General features: G+C 43.2%; 1 protein-coding gene and 1 long non-coding RNA gene across 2 annotated transcripts in view; both read left to right on the top strand.

Moving 5' to 3' along the window:
- Positions 1–10,779: 10,779 nt before the first annotated feature.
- LOC123488229 lies at positions 10,780–12,182 on the top strand. Its single transcript, XR_006659965.1, has 2 exons — positions 10,780–10,986; positions 11,462–12,182. It is a non-coding gene; the product is annotated as an uncharacterized LOC123488229 (long non-coding RNA).
- Positions 12,183–22,057: 9,875 nt separating this feature from the next.
- LOC121554074 (growth factor receptor-bound protein 2) overlaps positions 22,058–24,463 on the top strand; it is a 40,299-nt gene continuing 37,893 nt past the window's right edge. The window contains exon 1 of the mRNA XM_041867526.2: positions 22,058–22,698. Coding sequence (XP_041723460.1) covers positions 22,621–22,698 — 78 coding nt within the window. The 5' untranslated portion in view covers positions 22,058–22,620. The remainder of the gene's footprint in view (positions 22,699–24,463) is intronic.

Raw genomic sequence — 24,463 nt, 5'->3', positions numbered from 1 at the left:
ATTTTAATAGCATGTAGAGTGATTGGTCCTCCTTGTTCTTTGATGACCAATAGCCTAACCCGAAAGAGTACCTTCACCAACATACTGTACATTTTTTAAGCTCTAGCATATCCAATCCCGGACCCTATTGCTTCCCTTCGTTCTTTTTTGTGACAAAATGAAAGCTAACATTTTCCACCCAATTTTTTACAAATTGGGAACTTACAGGTAGCCTAACTACCTAAATAAAGGAAACACCAACATAAAGCATCTTACTAGGACGTTGGGTTACCAAGAGCCAGAACAGCTTCAATGCACCTTGGTTGGCATCATTGCGTCTCATAGAAGTGACGCCATCTAACGCCAGACAATGCCTACAAGTGTCTGGAACTCTATTGGAGGGATGCAACCATTGAGATCTTAAGTATTCTAATTGCTAATTCTATGGATGCAACACCATTCTTCCACGGATTCCATTTGGTGTTTTGTTGATGGTGGTGGACAGAGTGCTAATTATACCATGAGTTTCGGGGGTCTCTATTTTTTTCACGGGACCTCCTGTGCACAAACATTTCTATGGGCCTAATAGTAAAGACATGTCATTTAACTTTAAGAAGAAAAAATATATACCTTTTAATTTGGCATGAAAACAACCAATCATGATGTTTTAATCTTATTGTCAAACTAATCACCTCAAAAAGTCAGCAGACAAAACAATAATCACTAAAAATAGAAATCACCCAAAAATAAATATTAGACACTGTTAAAACATTTGTGTGGAGAAGATATCATTTTATTTGACATTCTGGGACAAAGTAGTTCCCCTATTTACTCAAATGACAACACACATGTCACTCAATTCAGTGCTTCCACGTTCCATGGATCAAACAGTTATTTCAGTTATATTAAAACCAGGAAGATTTGGCTAGTCCCCTGCAGATTACAGCTCCATAAATGTAATACATTGCAACACTAAACTCATAACAGAATGGCAAAAGTCTTACCAGACTTTATACATATGAATCAAGCAGGGTTTATTAAAAATAGAAATTTACAAAAAAATTAAAGAACATGATGTTTCAGTATAATACAATATGCTAAAAAACAAGATGTAGATTTATCAATAATGGCTGTTGATGCCAGACCATCTTGAATAGCCTTTTATATTAAAAACTTTGGAAGACTTCAACTCTCCATCTGAAATAATACATTTCATAAATATATTATATAAATATCCTAAATCAAAAATATACACAAATAATACAATATCTGATGAAATTGCTTTAGAAAGAGGCACGAGACAGGGATGTTCATTCTCTGCCCTCCTGTTTGCACTGGCAATTGAACCGCTTGCAGAAATAATTAGACAGGACCCAAACATAACAGGTATCAGTTTTGGTAAACATGAGTAGAAACTAAACATATTTGTGTACCTATGATGAAAATTACAGGCCTCTCTCATCTTTTTAAGTGGGAGAACTTGCACAATTGGTGGCTGACTAAATACTTTTTTTCCTCACTGTATACCTGACTAATATTGAAAACTCAATGCAATCTTGTTACAAATATTTTCAGAATACTCTAAAATTTCAGGATATAAAATCAATGTGGGAAAACTGAAAAAATGGCAATAGGAAAAAGAAAAGGAATAACTCATGATCTACAGCAATCCTTTAAGTGGACCACAAAAAATATGACATACTTAGAATGCTTAATAAGTGATGACAAACAACAAATATATAAAGATAACTTTATCCCATTACTCAAAAACATGAAAGCAGATCTGATTAAATTGAACAATTTTCCCATAAATCATACAGGTATAATAAACCTCTTCAGAATGGCAAGGCTCCCAAAGTTTGTATATTTGTTTTCGGTAATAATAATTACCCCACGGAAGACACTATTTAAAAAAGTATAGTTGGCAATAACAGACTTTATATGGGCAAATAAAACTCATAGAATAAATAGGAAAGTTTAACATTTCCCTAAGTCTGAGGGTGGTTTTGTCACGAGTTGCTAAGCCAGAACCCAGAAGCAGACCAGGACAAGGTAAGTTGAAACGAAGGTGAGTGTTTATTTACAAGTTCAAGAGTGATGCTGAATAATCCAGGGAACAGAGCGGGCGGCGTTGATTAGTTGTTGGGGGTGCAGTGGTTGATCCCATCCTGGGTCGGCAGCCGCCGACCACCAGGCAGAGGTTGGATGAAGGTTCCGGACGGGTGACTGCAGATGGAACAAAACGGGGGTAAGTAAGCAACAAACCAACAAGGTGCAAAAACAACAAAACTAACGCTAGGCTCTAAGACTGATACTCTGGTAAACCTACTGTTCATGGCTAACGATCCGGCAGGGAATGGATGTTAGGCCAGAGCCTAAGAAGGGTGATGATCAGGACCAGGTGTGCAGATTGCTGATGGGATGCAGGTGCGGAAATCAAGAGAGCTCCCCGGAGCGTTCCAGAACCCTCGGGAAACTGGAGATCACGAACATAACAACTAGTCCACAGACAGGACCCGACTCAGACTGCCGGGATCGTTACAGTACCCCCCCTCCGACCAAACGCCACCGGGCGGACTCCCCGGAGCGCCAGGATGGAGGCGGTAGAAGTCACTGATGAGGTCAGCATCTAGGACCTGTCGCCGCGGAATCCAACTCCTCTCTTCAGGACCATACCCCTCCCAGTCCACGAGATACTGGAAACCCCGGCCCCGCCGTCTGGAATCCATGATGCGACGCACCGTGTAGGCAGGACCACCTCCGATCATCCGAGGAGGAGGAGGAGGAGGCGGAGGAGGCAACAGAGGACTGAGGAAAACAGGCTTGAGGCAGGAGACATGAAAGGTGGGATGGACTCTGAGCGTCCTCGGGAGTTTGAGTCGAACTGCCACCGGATTGATCACCTTCTCCACCACAAACGGACCAATGAACTTCGGTAACAACTTCCTAGACTCAGTCCGTAAAGGAAGATCCCGTGTGGCCAACCAGACCCTATCTCCGATGGTGTAGGTGGGAGCGGGGATCCGGCGACGATTCGCCTGGAGCTGATACCGGTCCGAAACTCTAAGGAGTGCTTTTCTGGCCCGATGCCAGGTCCGGTGGCAACGGCGAATATGGACCTGAACAGAAGGCACTGAGAGCTCCTTCTCCTGAGAAGGGAACAAGGGAGGTTGGTAGCCATACAGGCACTGGAAGGGAGACATCCCAGTGGCAGATGTAGGGAGAGTATTGTGGGCATACTCAACCCAAGGCAACTGAGAGACCCAGGAGGTGGGGTTGGAAGAGGCCAGACAGCGTAGCGTGGATTCCATCTTCTGGTTGGCTCTCTCCGCCTGACCATTAGATTGGGGGTGAAAACCAGATGTGAGACTGACTGTAGCTCCAATGGCCAAACAGAAGGACTTCCAGACAGCAGAGGTAAACTGAGGGCCACGGTCGGAAACGATATCACTGGGCAACCCGTGGACCCTGAAAACCTCCCTAACCAGGATCTCGGACGTCTCCGAGGCAGAGGGAAGCTTGGCAATAGGCACAAAGTGGGCGAACTTGCTGAATCTGTCCACGATAGTCAGAACGACCGTGTTCCCCTCAGAAGCGGGCAACCCAGTGACAAAGTCCAGGGCCAGATGCGACCATGGTCGCCGGGGAATAGGAAGGGGGTGAAGTAGTCCAGAGCTGGGCCGATTGGTACTCTTATTCTGCGCACACACTGGACAGGCAGCAACATAACCCCGAGTATCCTCGGCCATGGCAGGCCACCAAAAACGTCTGCGAAGAAACGCCATTGTCCGAGCCACGCCAGGGTGACAAGCCATCTTGCTGGCGTGGGACCATTTGAGGACAGCAGGACGAACCGACTCAGGCACAAACAACCGACCGGGTGGACCGTTACCGGGACCGGGCTGAGTCCGAAGGGCCGCCAGCACCTCCTCCTCAATCCTCCACATAACTGCTCCCACGACGCAGTTCCGGGGGAGAATTGTCTCGGTCTTGGACCCACTCTCCTCCGTCTTGGAGAACATCCGGGACAAGGCGTCCGCCTTGCCGTTCTTAGATCCAGGTCGGAACGTCAGGGGAAAACTTGAATCGTCCGAAAAACAACGCCCACCTGGCCTGACGGGGAGTTGAGACGTTTAGCCGATTGCACGTAAGCAAGATTCTTGTGGTCAGTCCAGACAATAAACGGTTGCTCCGCCCCCTCCAACCAGTGGCGCCACTCCTCCAAGGCAAGTTTCACCGCGAGAAGCTCCCGGTTACCCACATCGTAATTCCTCTCCGCAGGCGAAAGGCGACGAGAGTAGTAGGCGCAGGGATGGAGTTTACTGTCCGTGGAGCATCGCTGCGACAGGATGGCGCCAACTCCCACATCAGACGCGTCCACTTCAACGACGAACTGACGGGCCGTGTCCGGTTGAGAGAGAATCGGTGCGTTGGTGAATCGCCTCTTCAAATCCAGAAACGCTCGATCCGCCTCCGGATTCCACTTGAAGGTCCTGATACTGGAAGTCAAGGCAGTTAACGGAGCGGCCACACGGCTGTAATCCCGGATGAATCTGCGGTAGAAATTCGCAAACCCCAAAAATCTCTGGAGCTGCAATCTCGTACCGGGCTGGGCCCATTCCAGAACCGCTCTAACCTTCTCCTGGTCCATCCTAATCTCTCCCCTGGAGATGATGTACCCGAGAAAGGATGTCGTGTGGGCGTGAAACTCGCACTTCTCGGCCTTCACGAACAGGCGATTCTCCAACAATCGCTGCAGAACCTGCCGGACATGCTGGACGTGGTCGGAAGGTTCCTTCGAGAAGATCAGAATGTCATCCAGGTAAACAAACACAAAGAGACCGATCATATCTCTCAGGACGTCGTTCACCATACTCTGGAATACCGCTGGAGCATTGGTCAGTCCAAACGGCATCACCTGATACTCGAAGTGACCCATCGGTGTATTGAAACCCGTCAACCACTCGTCCCCCTCTCTGATCCGGACCATGTGATACGCATTGCGTAGGTCTAGCTTGGTGAACACCGTAGCACCCTGTAAGGAGTCGAAGGCAGAACTCATCAAGGGCAGGGGATACTTGTTCTTGACCGTGATGTCATTCAACCCCGATAATCAATACACGGTCGAAGAGAGCCATCCTTCTTACCCACAAAGAAGAATCCTGCCCCCCAGGGGGTGATGACGAGGACGAACGAGACCAGCAGCTAGGGACTCCTTGATGTAGGTCTCCAAAGCCTCACGTTCAGGTCGGGAGATACTGTATAACCTTCCCTTGGGGTAGACAGCTCCAGGGAACAGGTTGATGGCACAATCATATGGTCGGTGGGGAGGGAGTGACAGAGCCTTCTGCTTACTGAAAACTTCCCCCAAATCGTGATATGTCTCGGGAACCAGGGACAAATCTGGGGTTTTAGCCTCAATCACCTGACTGGGAACCGAATGGGGGCAGGCAGTCTTGAGACAGTTAGCATGACAATCAAGGCTCCAACTCGTTACCTTGCCCGTCACCCAATCGAACGTGGGATTGTGTTCCTTCAGCCAGGGGTATCCAAGGACCAGAGGAACCTGGGAAGACGGCAGAATGAAGAATGAAATCATCTCAGAATGATTCCCCGACAACCGCATCTTAACCGGTTCAGTCCTCATCGTGATACGTGCCAGACTACTGCCGTCCAGAGTGGTAGCTTCAATGGCTTCCGGCAATTGCTCCTTGGAAAGCCCCAGCTGTTCCACCAACTCGGCATCTAGAAAGCTTCCATCGGCACCTGAATCGATAAAAGCGTTAATCGCTAAGCTCTGATTCCTGTTCATAAGGGTAGCCGGGAAACGGGGTCTGACAGAGGTATTGAGAGGTCGAAACTGGCTCGCTAAAAGTCCTCCCAACTTTAGCGAGCCGCGCAGTTTGACGACCCGACTGGAACCTGAGAAGCTGATCGGTTGGACGGAGCCCATTGCTTCTCCCTCCTTCGCTCTCGGACTCGATTATCCACCCGAATAGACAAGGCTACCAAGCTGTCCAGGTCACTAGACTCGGATAGGAGATCAACTCATCCTTGAGCTGCTCCGACAGACCCTGGTAAAAGGCCGCTTGCAGAGCCTCCTCATTCCACCCACTCTCCACAGCCAACGTCTTGAACTCGATCACGAAGTCGGCCACGCTGCGAGTTCCTTGGCGAGCGAAAACAGGCGCCTAGCTGCGTCCCTCCCTCGGACGGAATGGTCGAAGAGCTTCCTCATCTCGGCCGTGAACCCCTGGTATGAAGCCATGCAGGGATCCTGTCGTTCCCAAACGGCTGAAGCCCACTCCAGCGCTCGACCACGCAGCAACTCAATCACAAAGGCTATCCTAGCCTTGTCTGTGGCATAAGAGTAGGGCTGTAGATCGAACACTAATCCACACTGCATAAGGAAGGAACGGCATCTTCCCAGCTCCCCCTCATATTTATCCGGTGTCGGAACCTTGGGCTCACGGAAGGACACAGCTTCAGAAGCGGCAGGCGAGATGGGTGAAACCGGTAGTGGATCTTCCACCGGACACTTGCGTTGGTTCTGGACCTCCGTCAGACCGGTAGAAAGGTTCCGAACTGACAACGCGATCTCCTGTAGTACCGTGCTATGATGGCCCAACATCTTCTCCTGCTGGGTAATGGCATGGCGAACAGAGTCCAGGTCCGCTGGGTTCATTACTGGCCGGATCGTTCTGTCACGAGTTGCTAAGCCAGAACCCAGAAGCAGACCAGGACAAGGTAAGTTGAAACGAAGGTGAGTGTTTATTTACAAGTTCAAGAGTGATGCTGAATAATCCAGGGAACAGAGCGGGCGGCGTTGATTAGTTGTTGGGGGTGCAGTGGTTGATCCCATCCTGGGTCGGCAGCCGCCGACCACCAGGCAGAGGTTGGATGAAGGTTCCGGACGGGTGACTGCAGATGGAACAAAACGGGGGTAAGTAAGCAACAAACCAACAAGGTGCAAAAACAACAAAACTAACGCTAGGCTCTAAGACTGATACTCTGGTAAACCTACTGTTCATGGCTAACGATCCGGCAGGGAATGGATGTTAGGCCAGAGCCTAAGAAGGGTGATGATCAGGACCAGGTGTGCAGATTGCTGATGGGATGCAGGTGCGGAAATCAAGAGAGCTCCCCGGAGCGTTCCAGAACCCTCGGGAAACTGGAGATCACGAACATAACAACTAGTCCACAGACAGGACCCGACTCAGACTGCCGGGATCGTTACAGGTTTTCACCTTCCAGACTTGGAATTGTATCAACTCGCCACCCAAGGCTTTTACTTGCGACATATTGTTAAATGCACTAAAGGGAAACAATGGGTAGATATTGAAGATGTGCATACTCATCCCCAGAATCTTTTCACATGTCTGTTTTCAAAGGATGGAGCTAAGAACATTAACAATGTGTCTCCCGAGTGGCGCAGTGGTCTAAGGCATCGCAGTGCTAGCTGTGCCACTAGAGATCCTGGTTCGTATCCAGGCTCTGTCGTAGCCGGCCGCGACCGGGAGACCCATGGGGTGGCGCACAAGTCGTCCAGGGTAGGGGAGGGAATGGCCGGCAGGGATGTAGCTCAGTTGGTAGAGCATGGCGTTTGCAATGCCAGGGTTGTGGGTTCGTTTCCCACGGGGGGCCAGTATGACATTTTTTGGGGGAAAAAAAAGAATAATAATGTATGCACTCACTAACTGTAAGTCGCTCTGGATAAGAGCGTCTGCTAAATGACTAAAATGTAAATGTAACAACTTCACAGTTAACACTTTAACAATATGAGGGAATTCTATTTAAGTCAGAAAATGATACTCATATGATAGGTAAGATATACAAAACCTTACAGAAAGCCTATCCAACAGACAATCTCTTAGAAAAAAATATAAACTATTGGAACGAAGACTTAAAAAGAACTGATATTGGCACAAGATGAAGGGAGTTTTAACCAACATAACCAACCATGGCCGGTGCTAGCCTTTTGGGGGCCCTAAGTGAGATTTGGTTTAGGGGCCCCCTCTCCAAGTGGGCAAAAATAAATGTGACCCCCGTCTTGACGGCGGGGAGAAAAATGTCAGTTTTAACGTTTTTTTCCCTTGCAATTCTACACATTTTGCAATGGTGCGTAGAGAAAATGTTGCGGTTTTAAAGCAAGTTTTCTGCAGTTGTACACATTTTGCCATGGGGCGGAAAGAAAATGTTGCAATTTTATAACAAATTTCATGCAATTCTACTCATTTTGCCATGGTGCAGAGAGACATTTTTGCAGTTTTAGATAACGTTTTCTGCAGTTCTACACATTTTTGCCATGGGGCGGAGAACAAATGTAGCAATTTTATAACAAATGTTATGCAATTCTACACATTTTGCCATGTCTTCTGCCATGTTAATGATATCTGAGTGAGAGTGACTAACAAAATCAATGGGGGCTCCCTGGAGGTCAGAGCCCCTGGGCACATGTCATGCATACCCGGTCCATATTCGGCCATGAATTTTAGATAACTGGCTAGACTAACTTACCTATCAAAAACTTGTTAGCTGACATGGCTAATTGAGTGATTGTCAGTGACTGACAAAACAAGAGAAAAACTGCTGATGCACAACAAAATGTCGAACTTGCACCTTACGTATTCTACTATTCTCGACTGAGTTCCTAAAAATAAAATAAATAAATAAACAGTTTTGTATTTGTTGGACCAGAGACCCTAAGCGGCCAGAGACCCTAAGCGACCGTTTATATCGCTTATGCCTGGAGCCGGCCCAGTTGTAACTAACTAAATGTACGCTTAATCCAGTATAAACTAATGTACAGAATGTATTATACAATAGACAAAATTCACAAATTCTACAGCACAACAGCAGAGTCATGTCTTCAGTGTAAAACTAACAGTGACTCAATGATTCATGCCTTCTGCAGTGCTATAATGTCCAAAGGTTATGGGTGGAGTTAGAAAGTTGGCTGTCAGATGTTTTACAATATAAATGTACTTTTAGTCTGTCTATCTGCATATTTCAAGAAATGGCATATGAGGGTGCGGTGAGATGCCCAATGGGTTGGACTGTATCATTTACGTTTACTTAAAAACTGGAAATCAAATCCAGTGCTTAATTTGTAACTCGGGAGGTGCCGGAACAAAAAGTGAGTGCGAGAGGGGGGTGACCTGGGGAGCTCTGAGGTACCGCAACGCATGAAAAAAATATCACCTTTATAATAAAGTATTGCATGCGTAGCATCACACTTGCGTAGTGGCATAGAGTAGTAGAGTAGAGGCCATTACAGAATTTGCACACATGGGAAAAAATGTTTGTTGCCTAGTGTCCGGGAAATGTTGGGCCGTTTATGAACGCATTTAATGCAATTCCACATCATTTTACATGACTGGAGACGTTGGCATAATTTACATTTTTACATTTTAGTCATTTAGCAGACGCTCTTATCCAGAGCGACTTACAGGAGCAATTAGGGTTAAGTGCCTTGCTCAAGGGCACATTAACGTCATTTAGCAGACGCTCTTAGCCAGAGCGACTCACAAATTGGTGCGTTCACCCTATAGCCAGTGGGATAACCACTTTACAATTGGGGGGGGGGTTATCCCACTATCCCAAACAACTGGGAACTGGGAGCTGGGAAATCTCCGACTTCCGACTTCAGCGTGTTCAAGACAAGTGGGAAAAACGAGTTCCGACTGTGAAAATTCGTTTTGAACCGTCATCCAACTCGGAATTCCAAGTGGGGAACCCTGGCCTCTTTCTAGAGGTCCGACTTTCCGACCTGAAGATCACTGACGTCATGATTCGACCTCATTTTCCGAGTTCCGAGTTGTCTTGAAAGCACCATAATACAGCACAAATGATCGAAATGATAGGCTATTTTGACACTGACAAACCGAGAATCTGAGATCAATGAAAACGACCTTGTCTTGAATCCATCAATAGCTCCATCAATAGCCTAGGCCTAGGTGTGTTGAGACATATTGTATGCTACAATATGAGGAGGAAATTATAGTCCTAAAAATGCTTTCCAGTTTCACTGACTCACCCTATGATGCACAGCTCACTTGCTGGTGATGGCATATGAGCTCCTGCCAAAAGCCTCTCTCTCTCGCTCGCTCTCTCTCTTTCTCTCTCTCTCGTTTTACTTTGTAAAACAACATTTGGATGTTGATCAAATATTTTGGTAGCCTACAGCTGACAGATTGGTCTACTCTTTTCAGCAGGAGCCATTTGCTTTCCAACCTGTGCTTTCCTGCGATTGTAAACTATTTGAAATATTGCGAAAGGCCACTTTTGTCTGCGTGCTGTTTGTTCACTGACAGATTTGCCGCACGTTCCCGACTGTATATTATGGCTTGTTATTGGGCTACACTCCACAGCTAGGCTATTTTTAAAATAAGCTATTTATCATCCAATGCAAAATGTTAGGCTTTCTCTTGGTGTATATTCTGAATTATTTAATTTCTTTCTGAACAGACAGCAGGAACTCTATAACTTTGGCAAATGTATTTCAATTTATCAGGCGTGCTGCAGCTTCTCCAAACCCCTTTGCGAGGCTCTATAAGGAAATAAATTAGTGCAATGCTGGAGAGATGGGGGGAGGGTACAATTTGAAGCCATATGGCATAAAGTATTGCAGGTACTGGAGATATCCGAAGAATGAGGAATAAGATAAAATGTTATTGTGAAACGGGAAGGATAAAAATAAATAAATAAATAAATTACATCACACTTGCTCAGGTCTGAGCAAGTGTGATGTAATTTATTTATTTATTTTTATGCATGCAAATGTTAAGTTGTGTAGGGTGATATCAGGTAAAATGGGCCATCAGGTAAAATGGGCCATTTAAGGTTTGGGGGTCCCAGCCCCTCTGGAATTTAGAGCCAATGACTGCAAAGGATTTCAAACTGTTGTCATAACTGTACTTGACAAGTAACAGGTGATTTGATTGGTTCATGGTTGCTATGGTGGGCAGTGCAATAATTCAAATCAAGACTGCACCAGAAAGCTGCATGGTGAGTAGCCTGGCATACCAAATCTAACTAAACTATTATAAGGATGATAAATCTGTAAAAAACAACAACATGCCCATAAAAACTATGCATAATATCTGTCTTGATGGCATCAATCAGAAATAATGTTGTTAGTTTGGTATATGAACATATTTTTTGAAAAAGTGATGCTTTTTTGGGGGGCCCAATTTACCTTAACCCCTTGAGGTAAAATGGGCCACATGGTTTCAGCTAAAATGGGCCATCATTTGTGTCACTCACAAACACACATACACATGTGTTTGAGTGTGTGTGAGTGAGTTTGTGTGTAAGGGTGTGTGTTTGTGTTTGTATGTGTATGTACGTGCATACACACACACACACGCACACACACATACATACACACAATTTAGTCCCTAATCATATAAAATGTACACCAAATAATTATTCTATTTCTTGCAATAATATAGGCTCTTTTTGTTATTTTCTTTCTGTTCAGTCTGTGAGATCGGTCACATTCAATGACTTGATCTCAATGCCGCAAAGGGAGAGGGCCATCAGAAAGAGAGTGAAGCCACCATCGTATAACCTAACAAGTGAGCAACACATTGAATATATTCAAACAAAAAAATCATCCAGCAAGCATCCAGCCAAGCAAGCCAGCTGGTACCCGGGCAGCAAGCAACCGAAAGGGAAAAAAAAGCAGGGCAAGAGAAGCAAATCACCTTGCAAAGTCTGCAACACCCACTATGGTGACCCAAATGACCCTAAGGCTACTGAGGAATGGTTAAAATGTGTTCCATGTTCTGCCTGGTTTCATGAGAGCTGTGGTGAAGACAATGGTATCTGTGCTGACGATGGTTTCATTTGCAAAGACTGTGTTTGAAAAGTTTTCACACAAACATATCAGTTAATAATTTGGAATGTGAATTTTTGTATTTTTGTGAATGCACATTTTGTTCTAAATGTGTTGTTCACACACACACACACACACACACACACACACACACACACACACACACACACACACACACACACCACTGACAGTTCACTGATCTATGCTGTTCCAAAATGGATTTTTTTAATTGCACATTTGAATATGTGGGTTTGCACCCAAAATGTTTTTTGAATGGCACATATGAATTTTTGTTTAATGCAGTTTAAATGTTATGTGGCTGTATAAGCAACTGTGTTTTAAAATTAAAATTGATGATAAATGACTATTTCCCTTTGGAGTTTGACTGGCCCATTTTACCTGAAGCTGTGGCCCATTTTACCTGAAACTGCTCATGCAACAAATGTTGGCAGAGCTGATGTTTCAAGAACTGTAGGGCCTAAATAATTATATTTTATTAAATAATTTCAACACAAAATTATCAAAAACAGTCATTATTAATCATAAAAACACATGGAAAAGGCATATATGGTATTGTATTATTGTCCCAAACGATTTACCAAAAAGTGGCCCAATTTAGCTGATGTCACCCTATTGTTTTTGTCTATGTATGATTTTGTATTGTCAAAATAGCTAAATAAAATATTATTAAAAATATATATATATATCACTTCAAAAAGTAGGCTACCTTCGCACATTCATCCACTCCAAAATAATTCCAGCATCCATATAGTGCACTGTGCACTCATGTCATTTGATGAATGGAAAGAGACATTTGTTACAAAACAAGTGTGATGTAATGTATTTTTTTATTTTTATGTATGTATGTAAATGTTAAGTTGTCTATTGTTTTTGTCTATGTATGATTTTGTATTGTCAAAATAGCAACATAAAATATTATAAAAAAATATATATATATCACTTCAAAAAGTAGGCTACGTTCACCCACTCCAAAATAATTCCAGCGTCCAAATTTACATTTAAGTCATTTAGCAGACGCTCTTATCCAGAGCGACTTACAGATAGTGAGTGCATACATCATTTTTTTATATTGGCCCCCCGTGGGAATCGAACCCACAACCCTGGCGTTGCAAAGAGCCATGCTCTACCAACTGAGCTACATCCCTGCCGGCCATTCCCTCCCCTACCCTGGACGACGCTGGGCCAATTGTGCGCCGCTCCATGGGTCTCCCGGTCGCGGCCGGCTACGACAGAGCCTGGATTCGAACCAGAATCTCTAGTGGCACAGCTAGACCACTGCGCCACTCGGGAGAATGGAAAGAGACATTTGTTACAAAACACCAAAAAGTGTAATGACATTCAGATTGTCATTGGGTCTACACTACACTCTTGTAGCCTGAAATAATTGATGCGTCTTGCTGACAAAATATTTTTTTGGGTAGAAAGAAAAGTTGGAACACCTGAAAAGGGGCTGAGATACGGGACTGTCCGGGAATGATAAGCCCAGCCAAATGGAACAAAAATGTTTAAACCATTTTTGTTTAATTTGTTCGTTTAATTTGGAATAAGCTTTCAATTTTAATATTTACCACTGTAGCAGTACAAATGGCATTTTAAACAAATTGAATAATAATTAAATTAGCATTAGTTAGGGACATTAAGTTTGACTTTGTTGCATTTAGGGGGACTTATGTCTGATTCAGCGGGTCTAAGACCGCCCTGGGCCCCGTAATTCGCATTCTGGTTGTGGAAAACGCTGTCTCAGGCATCGCTCCAGAATCTACCATAGGTGTTCAATTGGGTTGAGATCTGGTGACTGAGTTGGTCATGGCATATGGGTTTCATCGCTTTCATGCTCATAAAACCATTCAGTAACCACTCGTGCCCTGTGGATGGGGACATTGTCATCCTATGGGGGCATAGCCATGGTAGACAAAATAATGGCCTGCCCAGCATTTTTATACATGACCCTAACGGCCCTGCTACACTATAGCCATTGGGCGTTCGGCATTGCCATCAGCCATTGAGGAAATGCTTCCTTTAAAATCAATGAAAAATGCTTCACTGCCCATTTTGCGCTTGCGTTGCGTCATGTCCAATGGCAGCGTCCAAACTCAATAATCGCCTAGACTCAATTCTTGACGCCTGACGCGAGTGTTCATTCTATTTTGTGAAATGAAATAATGAGAAATAAAGTTGATTTTGGTTTAATATGGCCTCGACTATACATCACTGCTTATTTTACTAAGATTTATGAAGTCAAAGAAGCTAATACTACTAGCTAGCTACATAGACTAGCTAGGTTGACAATGTAAACAAAAGCAACTTGTGTAATTAGAGGATAATTTAGTACAACCACTAGCAACAATTTCATGAGTAGGGTGAGTATTAGTTAAGGGTTGTGGGTTCGATTCCCACGGGGGGCCAGTAATAAAAAATAAAAATTTATGCACTCACCTAACTGTAAGTCGCTCTGGATAAGAGCGTCTGCTAAATTACTTTAAATGTAAAATGATAATAAAAAATGGGTTCAATGGGTATGACGTCATCATTGTGAGCGTGGCATCCCGTGTAATGACACGTGTCTCTAGAGGCATAATGGTAAGTAAAATGGCATATAAATAATGTAAAGGTTATAAAAAATGAAGGATATTCAGTGTATCATTACAACATATTTTGTAATGGGATGTAATTGTAAATCAAAATGACTGAAAAAAAGTTTTCGGTTGACAGTGTCTCAGTATGCCAATCGCCTACTGTCAAACTGGGATACCATGTGACTGTCAAACTGCGACACTCCTCTAGGCCATTTTAATGCAGAAAACATATTTTGGGAGATTATGAAATACATGTTTTCTTAACAGATCCATTTTCTAAATAGGATCAAATGTTCAATCAAAATTTCCTCAAATCTGCTATCAGCGAGCAAAGCTAATATAGCTGCATTTTGCTTAAAAATATATTACCTCAACAACATAAAACATCCTAGCTAGCAATATTAATAACCATACAGGTAAATTATTACTATTTATTTTTATGTTGTTGTATTTGACTCTGGCCACAATAAAACAGCCATTGAAATTGTTGAGGGCTAAGGTCTTTCTGGTTGCAATCTACAAAATGTCCACTAGAGGGGAGTGCTGAGAATGTTGAGCTGATAGGCCTAGATGAAGTTCATTTTATTTTATTTATAGGCTATACAATTACATATAGGCTACATCATATAATCAAGTATGATGATAATAAGTATAATCAGAATAATATAAACAATCACAATAATGATAATAATAAGAAATAATAATACAAATATCTAAAGAATGTTTTAATCCATTTCATTTGTATGAATAATTGAAGTTTATCATGAAAATATTGAAATTACTAATATACTCTCTAATGTATCCTTCTTTACAATAAATAACTAAGTGTCCCACTTTGCCAATCAAGTTGTCCCAATTTAACCATGTCAATCTCTCTCGGACAAGGACTTTTATCAATATATTCGGCTCTATTTACTCTCAGAATCGAAAATGCTAATTAGCATCAAAGTAGACAGCTAATTAGTATTTCATTTTGTGGGGGTAAATACAGGCAAATAGATTGATAAAAGTCACCTTGTCCTAGAGAGATTTACACAGTTATCAAAACGTCACGTCAGGGTAAACCTACACAAAACACAGCCTTTTTTAAAATCATCACATACTTCCTCACTAATGCCGCGTTAAAAACAACTGGGAACTTGGAACTGGGAACTCGTAAATCTCAGACTTTCGACTTCAGTGCCCTCAAGACAACTGGGAACTCTGAAAAAGATGAGCTCCGACTGGGAAAAATCTTTTGGTCATCCAGCTCGGAATTACAAGTCTGAAACTCAGGCATCTTTCTAGAGCTCCAACTTTTTCCAACCTGAAGATCACTGATGTCATGATTTGACCTAGTTTTTTCTCGAGTTCTCAGTTGTCTTGAAAGCACCAAATGTTTAACTCTTCAGCTCCACTATATGCTTCACATTGCTTTGCCATCAGCTTTGCATCAATGTGACGTTTGACACAGAGCACGTTGTTTTGAGAGCGGAGAGGAGCAGAGGGGGAGGAGCTTCTTTATTCTATTTCGCCTACTGTACTGTACCATATTCATTGATTATGCATAAGTACAATAGCTTTGGTACAGTTTTTTCGCAAGTACTCATTAAATTGTTGCTAGTGGTTGTACTAAATTATCCTCTAATTGCACAAGTTGCTTTTGTTTACATTGTGCACCTAGCTAGTCAATGTAGCTAGCTAGTAATAGTAGTAGCTTCTTGACTTCATAAATCTCACTAAAATAACCAGTGGTGTATAGTCGAGGCCATATGCAACCAAAATCAACTTTATTTCAAATTATTTCAATTCACAAGATAGAATGAACGTGCCCGTCAGTCATCGGGTGGATATCAGAGTGGCGGTAATTCACCAGCTTTACGACCAGGAATACGACTTTCCCGAATTGGATCCTTTGTTCTGGCAATTTAACTTATCCCAGAAGCTGCTCCAAGACGCCGCCGGCGGATAAGAGGTATTCGGAGTGGACTTCTAGTCCGACTCAGGAGGCGTGCACACCATCCACCGCTTCCGAGTATATTACTTGCTAATGTTCAGTCACTGGACAATAAAGTAGACAAGCTCAGGGTGAGGATCTCCTTCCAGAGAGACATCAGGGACTGTAACATACTCTGTTTCACAGAATTATGGCTTTCTCTGGATATACTGTCCCCATCCATACAGCCAGCTGGGTTCTCAGTACATCGCGCAGACAGGAATGAAGAACTCTCTGGGAGGAAGAAAGGCGGTGGTGTATGTTTCATGATTAACTACTCATGGTGTGATTGTGATAACGTACAGAAACTCAAGTCCTTTTGTTCACCCGACCTAGAAAACCTCACAATCAAATGCAGACCGTATTACCTCCCAAGATAATTCTCTTCGGTTATAGTCACAGTCGTGCATATTCCCCCTCAAGCCGATACCACGACGCAGTGGCGATTTTAGCATGTCAGTCTTGGTGGGGCAAACCATTTTATTTTTTTGATGCATGCCAGCGAAGACACTACACAACTCTAAACAATACATTAAATGCACTATAACGGTGACAAACGGTGCCCACAAACTTTTAGGGTCTACATAAAACTGTCCCGACAGTGGAGCTTATGGCTGACTTGCTTAAATAAATATGGTTTCTACTGACTCCTTGTGGATTTATGTAACTGGATAAGAACCACATTCTCCTTCAATAATAATGAACGTCGACATGAGTTTTGAGTTTTGAACCATACACAAACATTATTACATTTATGTTCAGTAAATCCACAATGTTTGTTCTTATTTAATTAACACCTACAGTGCCTTGCAAAAGTATTCATCTCCCTTGGCGTTTTTCCTATTTTGTTGCATTACAACCTGTAATTTAAATGGATTTTTATTTGGATTTCATGTAATGGACATACAAAATAGTCCAAATTTGTGAAGTGAAATAAAGAATGTACTTATGAAGCCCATAAATAAGATCTGGTGCAACCAATTACCTTCAGAAGTCACATAGTTAAATAATGTCCACTTGTGTGCAATCTAAATGTCACATGATCTCAGTATATATACACCTGTTCTGAAATGCCCCAGAGTCTGCACCACCACTAAGCAAGGGGCACCACCAAGCAAGTGACACCATGAAGACCAAGGATCTCTCCAAACAGGTCAGGTTGTGGAGAAGTACAGATCATGGTTGGGTTATAAAAAAATATCAAAAACTTTGAACATCCCACGGAGTACCATTAAATCCATTATTAAAAAATTGAAAGAATATGGCACCACAACAAACCTGCCAAGAGAGGGCCGCCTACCAAAACTCATGGACCAGGCAAGGAGGGCATTAATCAGAGGCAACAAAGAGACCAAAGATAACCCTGAAGGAGCTGCAAAGCTCCACAGCGGAGATTGGAGTATCTGTCCATAGGACCACTTTAAGCCGTACACTCCACAGAGCTGGGCTTTACGGAAGAGTGGCCAGAAAAAAGCAATTGCTTTTTTTTACATTGTTTGCAAACTTTTTTGTTAGCTAAACATGTGGGGCTCTGCCCCACCTGCCCTGTATGATGCGTTGCCACTGCCACGATGGCCCTCAAGGAACTACACTGGACTTTGTGCAAACTGGAAACCACATATCCTGAGGCTGCATTTATTGTAGCTGGGGATTTTAACAAAGCAAATTTGAGGAAAACTCTACCGAAGTTCTATCAACACATTGACTGTTGTAATCGGGCTAGAAAAACACTCGACCAATGCTACTCCACCTTCCGGGATGCCTACAAGGCCCTCCCCCGCCCTCCCTTCTGCAAATCAGATCACAACTAAATTTTGCTCCTCCCTTCTTATAGGCAGAAACTCAAACAGGAAGTACACATGCTAAGGTCTATTCAACGCTGGTCTGACCAATCGGAATCCATGCTTCGAGATTCTTTTGATCACGCGCCCCATAGCACTCACTTCTGTCATCATTAAGTATTTTGAGAGGCTAGTTAAGGATCATATCACCTCTACCTTACCTGTCACCCTAGACCCACTTCAATTTGCATACCGCCCCAATATATCCACAGACGATGCAATCGCCATTGCACTGCACACTGCCCTATCCCATCTGGACAAGAGGAATACCTATGTAAGAATCCTGTTCATTGACTATAGCTCAGCCTTCAACACCATAGTACCCTCCAAGCTCATCATTAAGCTCGGGCCCTGGGTCTGAACCCCGCCCTATGCAACTGGGTCCTGGACTTCCTGTGTCCTGGTCGCCCCCAGGTGGTGAAGGTAGGAAACAACACCTCCACTTCGCTGATCCTCAACACAGGGGCCCCACAAGGGTGCATGCTCAGCCCCCTCATGTACTCCCTGTTCACCCATGACTGCGTGGCCACGCACACCTCCAACTCAATCATCAAGTTTGCAGACGACACAACAGTAGTAGGACTGATTACCAACAATGACGGGATAGCCTACAGGGAGGAGGTGAGGGCCCTGGCGGAGTGGAGCCAGAAAAATAAATAACCTCTCCCTCAACATCAACAAATAAAAGGAGCTGATCGTGGACTTCAGGAAACAGCAGAGGGAGCACGCCTCTATCCACATCGACGGGAACGCAGTGGAAAGCTTCAAGTTTCTCGGCGTACACATCACTGACAATCTGAAATGGTCCACCCACACAGACAGTGTGTTGAAGAAGGCGCAACAGCTCCTCTTCAAACTCAGGAGGCTGAAGAAATTTGGCTTGGCCCCTAAGACCCTCACAAACTTTTACAGATGCACAATTGAGAGCATCCAGTCGGGCTGTATCACCGCCTGCTACGGCAACTGCACCGCCCGCAACCGCAGGGCTCTCCAGAGGGTGGTGCGGTCTGCCCAATGCATCACCGGGGGCACACCTACAGCACCCAATGTCACAGGAAGGCCAAAAAGATAATCAAGGACATCAACCACCCGAGCCACGGCCTGTTCACCCCACTACCATCCAGAAGGCGAGGTAAGTACAGGTGCATCAAAGATGGGACCGAGAGACTGAAAAACAGCTTCTATCTCAAGGCCATCAGACTGTTAAATAGCCATCACTAGCCAGCTACCACCTGGTTACTCAACCCTGCACCTTAGAGGCTGATGCTCATATACATAGACTGGAATCACTGGTCACTTTAATAATGGAACACTAGTCACTTTAATAATGTTTGGTAGAGCATGGCGTTTGCAACGCCAGGGTTGTGAGTTCGATTCCAGTATGAAAAATAAAATAACAATGTATGCACTCACTAACTGTAAGTCGCTCTCGTCTGCTAAATGACTTAAATGTTAATGTTAAATGTAAATGTTTGCATACTGCTTTATTCATTTCATATGTATACTGTATTCTATTCTACTGTATTTTAGTCAATGCCACTCCGACGTTGCTCGTCCTAATATTTATATATTTCTTAATTCCATTATTTTACTTTTAGATTTGTGTGTATTGTTGTGAATTGTTAGATACTACTGCACTGTTGGAGCTAGGAACACAAGCATTTCGCTACACCCGCAATAACATCTGCTAAATATGTGTATGTGACCAATAAAATTAGATTTGATTTTAATTAAACCTTGGCGATTATTGAGCTTGGACGCTGCCATTGGATGTGACGCAACGTGAGCAACACAGGCAGTGAAGCAACTTTTATTGATTTCAAAGGAAGCATTTCCTCAACTGCTGATTGCTGATGGCAATGCTGGACGCCCGATGTCTATAGTGTAGTAGGGTCGTAAGCATGATGGGATGTTCACTCAGGAACCACACCTGTGTGGAAGCACCTGCTTTCGATATACTTTGTATCCCACATTTACTCAAATGTTTCCATTATTTTGGCAATTACCTGTATTTAGCCTATCAAGTGATATGCATATATTTTTTTAATCCTATATCGTTTCACAATATATTCTACTTTTGTACCACTAGATGGCGCGGTAGTCCCTGTATGGATAGGTACACATCTATTAGTCCTACAGACATACTGTATATCCTAAACCTTATGACACATCTACAACAGGTGAGGTCTAGAGCCAAACTAAATGTTGTCTTCTACTCTTCACACATGCATATTCATACAGAAAGAAGTGTGTGTTTGTGTGTGTGTTAGAGAGAGAGATCAGGAGAAAACAAAAAGATAATTACTTGACACATTGGAAAGAACTAACCAAAGAACAAAGCAAACTGGAATGCTATTTGGCCCTAAACAGAGAGTAGTACACAGTGGCAGAATAACTGACCATTGTGACTGATCCAAAATTAAGAAATGCTCAGTTTCCACAAAATGAGGTGGAAACTGAGCTGCACTTCCTAACCTTCTGCCAAATGTATGACCAAATTAGAGACACATATTTCCCTCAGATTACACAGACCCACAAAGAATTTGATAACAAATCCAATTTTGATAAACTCCCATATCTATTAGGTGAAATACCAGTGTGCCATCACAGCAGCAATATGTGTGACCTGTTGCCACAAAAGGGCAACCAGTGAAGCAAAAAAGCAATTTTGAATACAAACTATATTCATCTATATTCATTCAACTATTTATTTTCCCTTTCATACTTAAACTATTTACACATTGTTACAACACTGTGCATAGCCAGAAATATAACATTTTAAATGTCTCTATTCTTTTGAAACTTCTTTGAGTGTAATGTTTACTGTTAATTTCTGATTGTTTATTTCACTTTTGTTTATTATCTATTCCACTTACATTGGCAATCTAAACATGTTACCCATGCCAATAAATGCCCTTTGAATTGAATTGAGAGAGGGAGAAAGAGATACGAGAAAGTGAGAGAGATCGATAGAGAGAGAGAGAGAGAGAGAGAGAGAGAGAGAGAGAGAGAGAGAGAGAGAGAGAGAGAGAGAGAGAGAGAGAGAGAGAGAGAGAACGAGAGGGAGAGGGAGAGGGAGAGAGGGCGGGGCAGTGGAAGAGGGGAGTGGGCTCATTTCTGCGCAAACTAGACTATTCCCGAAATGTCGATCTACACAGTTGACTAATAACACGTTTTTTGTAGAATTCCAAGATATAGAAAGTAGAAAACAAGATAACATTACAAATATGTAGTGGACTAGGCTTAGCCTACTTCGGAGACCTGAATAGTTGCACTTCAGCTTCAAGCAAGTTCTGGTGGACCATCGTTTGCTTTTGTGAAATTATGTAGCCTATATTCTTGTGTAATTAGCCAATTGTAGGACTAGCACAACATAGCCTAATAGTCGTATCTTCGTCATCTTTCTTCTGTCGGAGCTAAAGTAGGCCTACACGTCTCCTTTCGTAATTTGTAGCTATTGTGACAACTAGGCTACTTTTTAACTTTGTAACTAACTGTCGCGTGTCAAACTTGGAAACAATAATCTGCTACATTGTTACAACTCTCGCAGCTCTCTTTGTTTTTACTCCCTAATGTTTCACAAAATGAGCTGGCAGTTGATACAAAATAATGATGTAGGCTAATGTCAAGGCTAGAAAAGAGGACAGTAAATGTAGCTCAGTTGGTAGAGCATGGCGCTTGCAACGCCAGGGTTGTGGGTTCGTTTCCACGGGGGTATGAAAAAATTATGCACCCACTAACTGTAAGTCGCTCTGGATAAGAGCGTCTGCTAAATGACTAAAATGTAAAAGGATTTTGAGTCGAAATTCTACATTTAGCTCGAGTTTTGAGTCATCAGCCACAACCACATCTGCCTGTCAAAAATCCTCTACAAGGCGTGTAAATGTGCAATCCCATTGGTTTTGCACAGCTACAGTACACCTATTGGATATGACCATATTCTCACATCCGATTGGTCACTTGTGGAGATGGTGTGCTCTAGTTGGCCTCAGGAAAAGTCAATCAGATGATATCCTTCCTCCCCTGGTTGCGCGAGCCTCAGAATGTTAGTATTGTCTATGGGCGCGGCATCACATCACACGCTATCATATTAGTGAATTGTTTTTCGGTGTTGGTTAATGTTGCATTGCTGCGACATAGTCTCATGTTCTCTATCTGCGTTCTTATTCACTGGTTTGTAGCGGCGGGTAGTGAGTGAGGGTCTTTGCGCTACTCGGAGTGACTGGTCAGACCAGGGAAAAAACGGGACCAGAGCTTTTCTGGGTTTTTGTTTCTGACATTGTTCATAATTTTCAACATTCCTTGGAGGAATAAACTCAATTGAAAGACTCCAGAAGGGTCCTTGTGCGTTCATCAACACCGCATACAGGTGTTCCAACAATCCTCACCATGGAGGCCATTGCCAAATACGATTTCAAAGCCACTGCAGATGATGAGTTGAGTTTTAAACGTGGAGAGACGTTGAAGGTAAGCAGCCCATTGTTTCACTATATCCATTCTTAAGAAATTTGCCAGGGACAGCACGTTCTTGACTGAGTAACGATAATTTCCCGTTGTAGCTATTATTAGGCCTAGTTATTACACTATTTGTAATAGCCTGTTACCTTTTTTGTGTCATTTTGTGTCTTCATATTAGACACTCCTGCACACTAACTGGTTTTGAGGACATGATCTGAAAACTTTTATAAACTGGGTGGTTCAAGCCCTGAATGCTGATTGGCTGACAGCCGTGGTATATCAGACCTTATACCACGGTATGACAAAACATTTATTTGTACTGCTCTAATTACGTTGGTAACCAGTTTATAATAGCAATAAGGCACCTCGGGGGTTTGTGGTATATGACCAATATACCACGGCTAAGGGCTGTGTACAGGCACTCTGCGTTGCGTCGTGCTTAAGAACAGCCCTTAGCCGTGGTATATTGGCCATATACCACACTTCCTGGGCCTTATTGCTTAAGTAAACAATAAGTCCTCTAATTCACTTTAATTGGTTGATATTCAATTAAAAAGTATTTTCAAAGGTCAATTTATTATGATAGGCCTACAGAATGAGAGGGAATAGAACTGTTATAATAGAAATTTAAAAAATGTTTTAGGGGTGTTGACCTTTGGTTCCAACACATTTGAATGAGGGGCAGCTAATGTCTTTGCCACTGGCAAGTCATATGGAAATCGGTGTCATGTTTTCAAGGAAAAGTTCAGCGATTATTTCCGTGCAGATATGGAAAAGGATAGCACCGGTAACCTTTGGCAGGCACGATTCTGTCTTTCTCATATCCTATAACAAGCATCCTATACTGTACGCCACATATATTACACGTAGTCGTCATTTTGTGTGGAGAACCAGAATGAGCAACCCCAAAATTAGTCTTTGTAGCCTATATGAGAAGTCTTTTTAGAGTCAAAGAAATGCTACAAGAGGAGACAGAATGCTACAGTAAGTAACCCTCCCCCTAGTTTGCTAAAAACTAAGCTTAAGCTCTTCCATTGAATCCTTTCATTATCCTCAGTATTTCAGCAATATTGGACTTCTTCTGTGGTTATGTGATAATGCTGAAACAGGAAGTCTCCAGTATTATCCTTGGCTTCTATGCATTTTTTCTCACTCAGAGAGAGAGAGAGAGAGAGAGAGTCAGAAACGGAGAGGGAGAAGGAAAGAGAGCAGAGAGTCAGAGGATGAGCTGGCAGTTTGTTTACAACCACACCCCTTCCCTTGCTGGGATTATGACAGCTCCTTCATTTCAGTGTCAGAACTCTACTTTAACAGCTCTGCTTCAAGACATGCTATAATGGTTATAAAAGCTATATTATAGCTGAACTGCACACTGACACATGATGGCCAGCAATCCTCTGATACTGGTGTCAGTTCGGGTTAAAACCATATGCAAAAAAAAAAAGCAGTAAAAAGAGGATTGAGAGTGAAGTGTGTGTGTCTGAGGTAAACGGCTAGTTTTGGTTGTGTGCAGTCTTTCTAGCTCCCTCTCTCCGCTGGTGTTTTGATAACGGTCTGGCCCTGGGCTTGGCTGACCTCCCTCTGTTCTCCTCTACCCCGGCAATGTACCCCAGCAACGCCACGTTCAGAGGCAGAAACAGATCCGGCAAACCAGGACAGGACACACATATTCATATCTCCTCAAGAGAAACATCAGTTGTAGATGTTCAAACCAGAGACAGGAACATATCTGACCAGGGACATTCATGTGGCCTCGAGAAATATCACTTAGTTC

The sequence above is a fragment of the Coregonus clupeaformis genome, unplaced genomic scaffold, assembly GCF_020615455.1.
Source record: "Coregonus clupeaformis isolate EN_2021a unplaced genomic scaffold, ASM2061545v1 scaf2076, whole genome shotgun sequence".
Taxonomy (NCBI): domain Eukaryota; kingdom Metazoa; phylum Chordata; class Actinopteri; order Salmoniformes; family Salmonidae; genus Coregonus; species Coregonus clupeaformis.
Note: the sequence above shows the minus strand (reverse complement) of the source record. Positions and strands in the feature narration are given on the sequence as shown.